Source organism: Rhincodon typus, chromosome 43 (genome assembly GCF_021869965.1).
Source record: "Rhincodon typus isolate 14 chromosome 43, sRhiTyp1.1, whole genome shotgun sequence".
Classification (NCBI taxonomy): Eukaryota; Metazoa; Chordata; class Chondrichthyes; order Orectolobiformes; family Rhincodontidae; genus Rhincodon; species Rhincodon typus.
Genome location: NC_063374.1, coordinates 7,439,730 through 7,446,243, shown reverse-complemented (window position 1 = coordinate 7,446,243; position 6,514 = coordinate 7,439,730). Strand labels below are relative to the sequence as shown.

Here is a 6,514-nt window from a genome sequence, read left to right as displayed (position 1 = left end):
ACATTGGGGTATAGTACCGGTGGGGACAGGTCTCTCCCTATTTAACACTGGGGTATAGCACAGGTGGGGGCAGTTCTGTCGCTGTATAACACTGGGATACAGTACTGGTGGGGACATGTCTGTCTGTATAATCCTGGAGTACAGTACAGGTGGGGACAGGTCTGTCGCTGTATAACACTGGGGTACAGTACAGGTGGGGACAGGTCTGTCACTGTATAACACTGGGGTACAGTACCGGTGGGGGACAGGTCTGTCACTGTATAACACTGGGGTACAGTACAGGTGGGGACAGGTCTGTCACTGTATAACACTGGGGTACAGTACCAGTGGGGGACAGGTCTGTCGCTGTATAACACTGGGGTACAGTACTGGTGGGGGACAGGTCTGTCACTGTATAGCACTGGGGTCCAGTACCGGTGGGGACAGGTCTGTCACTGTATAACACTGGGGTACAGTACCGATGGGGACAGGTCTGTCGCTGTATAACACTGGGGTATAGTACAGTACTGCCAAATGTCTGAAGTCAATGTTTCCTGGGAGACCATTTACTGTACTTCCCTCCTGTACAGCTGATCCAGTGTTCCACATGTGCATAAGTGACCTAGGCAATGATCAAAGGATCTGCAGCCCTTCTCTCTTTCCAGTCACTGACAGCACAGATGTTGATGGAGCCTGAGCCCCTCACTAACCTCGGGCTTCAGTGTACCTGAGCTGGATGAGGGTCTTAGGCCAAGTAGTTGGTGGAGTGGCAGCAATCAATGCCCCATGCCCCCTTGCTGTAATTACCACCACTAAAGAAATTCACTGATTTTCACCATACAGGGACAGGTCGGAGATTTGGCCCATTGCATCTGTACTGGCCTTTTCTAAGACTCCACGCCATAGCCCTGTGCACCTTTTCTGTTGACTAATTACCGTGGGAGTTGCATCTACCCCCCTATCAGGCTGCATATTGCAAAGGACAAGTCAAGTTGCCAGTCCTACTAGTCAGTAGGGCTAATCTCCCATTAGAGAGGGATGGTTAGCAGTGGTTGAACATGAGGCAAGGGGGCAGGCTGAGAAGGAGAGTCCTTCATGGTAATCCCAACCAGTGTGGCAAATGAATCCAAGCTGTTGACATGATGAACAAGCGAACCATCTGAGCTAACTGACCGTCCCCTTTGCAAATGATGCCAAACCACCAGATGTACAGCAGTTGATAAGGAAAGCAAATGGAATTTTGGCACTTCTTGCTTAAAGAAAAGAGTTCAAAAGTTGGGATGTGTTGCTGCAATTGTACAAGGCACTATTGAGACTACACCTTGAGTACTGCGTACAATTTTAGTCCCCTTATTTGAGGAGGAATTAGCTGCATTGGAGGCAGTTCAGAGGAGGTTCACTCAATTGATTCCAGCGATGAGGGATTCGTCTTACAATGAGAGATTGAGCAGTTTTGGCCTAAACTTGCTCGAGTTGAGAAGAAAGCGAGGAGATCTAATTGCGGTACACAAAACACTAAAGGGGGATTGACAAAGTAGATGTAGAGAGGATGTTTCATGTGGGGCAATCTAGAAAGAGGCGGTCATAGTTTTAGTATAAGGGGCAGCAAATTCAAAACAGTGATGAGGAGGAATTTCTTCTCTCAAAGGATTGTGAATCTGTGGAACTCACTCCCTCAGAATGTGGTGGATGCCAGGACATTGAGTAACTTTAAGAAGGAGATAGGCAGATTTTTAATTACTAAGGGGTTGAAGGGTTATAGGGAGCAGTGCAGAATGGTGCAGTTGAGGCACAGATGAGATCGGTCATGATCATAATCGAATGGCACAGCAGGCTTGAAGAGCTGAACTGCCTACTCCTGCTCCTAGTTCACGTTTAACCTGAGGGGGGAGGTCAGGGGAGAGGTTGAGAAGGGATTTTTGTGGGAGAGGTTGAGAAGGGATTTTTGTGGTAACTTTAGCCGGTCCAGGAGTTGAACAATACTGTTGTCATCACTCTGCATCACAATCCAGCCAGTCGTACAATCTGAGCCAGGTTCTCTGAGCAAGCGGGGTCTCTCTCTCTCTCTCTCTTTAGTCCATAAGGACCCTCACCAACTTTTACAGATGCACCATAGGAAGCATCCTATCTGGGTGCATCGTGGCTTGGTACAGCAACTGCTCTGCCCAGGACTGTGAGAAACTACAGAAGGTTGTGAACACAGCCCAGACCATCACACAACTTCGATCCACAGACTCCATCTACACTTCTCGTGGCTGTGGAAAGGCAGCCAACATCAAAGACCCCTCCCACCCCGGTTATAATCTCCTCCAACCTCTTGTGTCAGGCAGAAGGCACAAAAGCTTAGACACACACACCAACAGGTTCAAGAACAGCTTCTTCCCCGCTGTTATTAGACTTCTGAATGGACCTCTCAAACTTCAAATCTAATGTTGATCTTGCTCTTTGAGCATCTTTCTCTGCAGCCGTAATTTCATATTTCGCTCTGTCCAATCACCCTATGATCTTTCTGTGTTATGATCTGCCTCTGCTGCTGGCAAAACAGAACTTTACACTGTACCTAGGTACATATGACGACAAGAAATCAAATCAAACTTCTGAAGAAGGGTCCCGACCCGAAACGTCAAATTTCCTGCTCCTCTGATGCTGCCTGGCCTGCTGTGTTCCTCTGGCTCCACACCGTGCAGTCTCAGACTCCAGCATTGGCAGCTCTTGCTATCTCTAAATGTATATTACGGATGTGGCCGATGACCCTCGTCCCCAGGACCCCTCTGGCAAATCTCCTCTGCCTCCCTTGGCGATAACTTCTGGTTACCCTCAGCCCTGGGTCCCCCACTGGGGTGGGGCCGCCACAAAAATCACGCGCCAGCGGGAAGGAGTCACGTGCGCTCGCCTCTTACCGTTGTTGGACTTGAGGTCGCGGTGGATGACGGGCACGATGGCCCCATCATGGAGGTACTGCATGCCCTTGCCAATTTGCACCGCCCAGTTGACCAGTACGTGGGGTGGGATCCGGCGTCCGGCCAGCGCACGGTTCAGCGGGCCCCCGGAGGCGTACTCGATGATGAGGCACAGGTTGGGCTCCTGCAGGCACACCCCGAGCAGGGCGATGATGTTGGGGTGCCGCAGCATGGCGAAGAGCCGCGCCTCCTGCATCACGTTCTGCGCCGTGGCGCTGATGTCCTCGTCGGGGTCCTGCCGGGCCGCTTTCACCGCCACCAGCCGCCCCCGCCAGGTGCCCCGGTACACCTTGCCAAAGCCCCCCACCCCTATCACTTCCTGGAGGGTCAGCTCCCGGAAGGAGACCTGGGCCGGCGCAGCCAGCTCTTCGGCGCGGCCCGACGACAGCTTGCCGTAGCCTGTGGGCGGCTGCGGGGACACGTAGTTGGCGGGGAAGATGCCCACCTTGTCTCGGAGCTTGCCGGCCCACCAGCCCTCGTCGCCAGAGATGGCCGAATCCCTGGACAGCACCTCTACCAGGTCACCCTTGCGCAGCGTCAACTCATCCTTGCCATGGGCCTCGTAGTCGAACAGGGCCGTCCAGATGGGATTGGTAAACGACCCCTCTGGCTCAAGGGGTTTGGCCGCACCCCAGGAAGCCCTGCCAAAAATGGTCTTCCAGTTGGGCTCCACCATGGCGATGGCGAATCGGTTCCTTTTGGGCTCTACCTGGGGAGCAGCATCATCATCAGAAACCCCTTCCTACCCCAGGGGTTGGCTGAGCGTCAAGAATTGGTCCTATCAACAAGCCAAGGTGCGAATCCTGATAAACTCCGGCCTTCTCTCTCTCACTCTCACACCCACTCAGGAAGCTCAGGGATCAAGCCGCAAGAGAGGTCCATGAAGCCAACACTTCCCAGGTTTGGGAGCCACCAATTCGGACCAGTTAGCCAGAGATAATTGTAACAGTATCTGTCTCCTGGTGTGTGCGTCTCTCTCTGTCTCTGTGTGTTCAAACTTTCCCGCAAAAAAATAAAATCTCACATCCACACAGTTAAATAATTTACATCGCCAAACTCTACTGGAGTGAACTTCCAAAACAGTAAAAGTTTCGTTGGGACAGGGAGGTTAGAATAATATGTTATTGCAGATTTCCAAAGTTGCAGTTTATATATTTTTTCGCCTCTGTTTCCTGTGCTGGTTTCTCTCCTGTCCTCTTGTTAAGCTTCAGTTCGATTTCACCGGGCGAGCTGCACCTCGATTTCTCTCCTGTGGGACTTCCGAGTCAATTTCTTGACACCCGCCCCCCCTCCCCGCTCAACTTTTGTGAAGTTTCGCCTCTCAGTCTTGCCTCCCTTGTGAGTTAAGGCTCAGTTCCTGCTGTGTTCCTTGCGCAAAAGTTTCTCTCCAGGCGCCTTCCGCCGAAAGTTCTCAAAAAGTTTCACTTCTGGGGAATTTCGCTTTGCAGATCTTGTGTCTATCTGTTTCTCTCTCTATCTCCGCCATTAACACCACTGCACCTCAGCACTTTTCGGGATCTTGCACTTCAACCCACTCCATCATATACCGACCGGGGTGTGGTTTCATCTCTCTTGAGAGGTTTTTTTTCCGCACACAGGAAAAGGGGCCGGCTGACACAGAGCGACAATTTCGGTCGTCGGACTGAAATTACAAGGTCTACAGCTGCCCCGGTTGGAACACGGCCACTTGCTGCTTTAGGCAAGAAGGCATGCCAGAAATTAGAGGGGCCGGTTTGTTTGGCCCCCTCTTGAGTGTTGCTTTCCTCAAGATCGCACAAATGTTATAAGAAAAAATAATCACTTTTATTTCACCAGTGTCCTTAAAGACGGGCTGCGCTGACTTAAGTTTGAAAAATTGGGCTCTGGGAACAGCAGATACGTTCTGCCACCTGCTGGCTGCGACTGGGACTGTTAGAGGACGCCTAGACCTTGCATTTCGGTAGCACCTTTCATGACCTCAGGACGTTCCCCTCTCCCCCCCCAAACAAAAATGGCACTTTGCAACAGTAGGGTGTGGCAGGAGATCTGTGCACAGCAAGATCCTACACTAATCGCCAGCTGGCCCTCGGTGCAAAGTCAACGGGGTCACGGTTTTGTGCTGGGGCCGGGGGTACTCCGTTGAATCCCGACAGTGTGGAAGTAGGCCATTCCGCCCATCGAGTCTGTACCGACCGTCCAAAGAGTATCCCACCCAGACCTATCCTATCCCTGTTACCCTGCATTTCCCATGACTAACCAGCACATCCCTGGGCACTATGGGGTAATTTAGCACAGCCAATCCACCCTAACCTGCACATCCCTGGACACTATGGGACAATTTAGCGCGGCCAATCCACCCTAACCTGCACATCCCTGGGCACTATGGGACAATTTAGCACGGCCAATCCACCCGAAGCTGCACCTCCCTGGGCACTATGGGACAACTTAGCACGGCCAATCCACCCTAACCCGCACATCTCTGGGCACTACGGGGCAATGTTACACGGCCAATCCACCCCAACCTGCACATCTTTCGACTGTGGGAGGAAATTGGTGCACCCAGAGGTGCACCACACAGACACAGAAACTCACACAGACACAGGAAGAACATGCAAACTCCACACAATCAGTCACCTGAGGCTGGAATCAAACCCAGGTCCCTGGCGCTGTGAGGCAGCAGTGCTAACCACTGAACCACCATGCTGACCCTTCAGGTGGTCCACCTGCCCAAATCTCAGCTGGCAGACCTTTGGGCACATGTTGTGGGAGAAGGAGAAGATGAGGGGAGCCTGAGGCGCGTGGGATTTGGGAGCTGTTCTTCCTTGTGTCTCCTTCTCTCTGCCTATACACTGGCCCCATCCTCAAGGTGTCTGCTGACAAGTCATTGCCATTCTGAACGACTGGCTACAAGCTCATCCCAGTCATTCGTATTAATTCCACGAGCACCTCAGAGATTCTTTGTGGATTTCCTTTGTCCTCTTATAGAATGCTGCTGATTTGAAAGTTCGAGCTGACAGGACTTGGCAGGAGGAGATGGTTGTTGGCCATACGGACACAGAGCCCGGTCCATTTTGATTGATTCTGCGAGGGTTTGCCTGAATGCTTGCAGCCACGGCTCTGAAGAGATGAGCGTTTGTTCGACCGTTCTCCCATAGAATTTGGAAGTTGAACTAATTTCTCTTGCACGGTGATGTGTTGCTGATGCACAAGTCTCACTTGGTGACAACAACTACTCTGTCCACGAGGTTTTTTTTTGTTGACCTTTGTTGTCAAACACTCGCAGCCTTTGCCTGTAGAAGATTGACCTGGTACAATGCTGGCCTTTTGAGAGAGGTGAGCTGTGGGAAGGCACAAGGGGTCTTAGTTTAACATTTCCTTTGGAAGAAGATATCTCTGACAGAGCAGTGCTTCCTCAGCATTCACCCTCCAAAAGTGCGGCGCTCCCTCAGCACTCACCCTCCGACAATGCCCACTCCCTCAGCACTGACCCTCCAACAGTGCCCACTCCCTCAGCACTCACCCTCCAACAGTGCCCACTCCCTCAGCACTGACCCTCCGACAGTGCCCACTCCCTCAGCACTGACCCTCCGACAGTG

At 52.0% G+C, this 6,514-nt stretch overlaps 1 protein-coding gene across 1 annotated transcript; it reads right to left on the bottom strand.

Moving 5' to 3' along the window:
* Positions 1-2,393: 2,393 nt before the first annotated feature.
* Positions 2,394-4,203, bottom strand: LOC109922954 (mitogen-activated protein kinase kinase kinase 11-like). Its single transcript, XM_020522995.2, has one exon. It carries the CDS (start codon positions 3,613-3,615, stop codon positions 2,797-2,799), a length of 819 nt encoding a protein of 272 aa, XP_020378584.1. The 5' UTR covers positions 3,616-4,203; the 3' UTR covers positions 2,394-2,796.
* Positions 4,204-6,514: the final 2,311 nt, after the last annotated feature.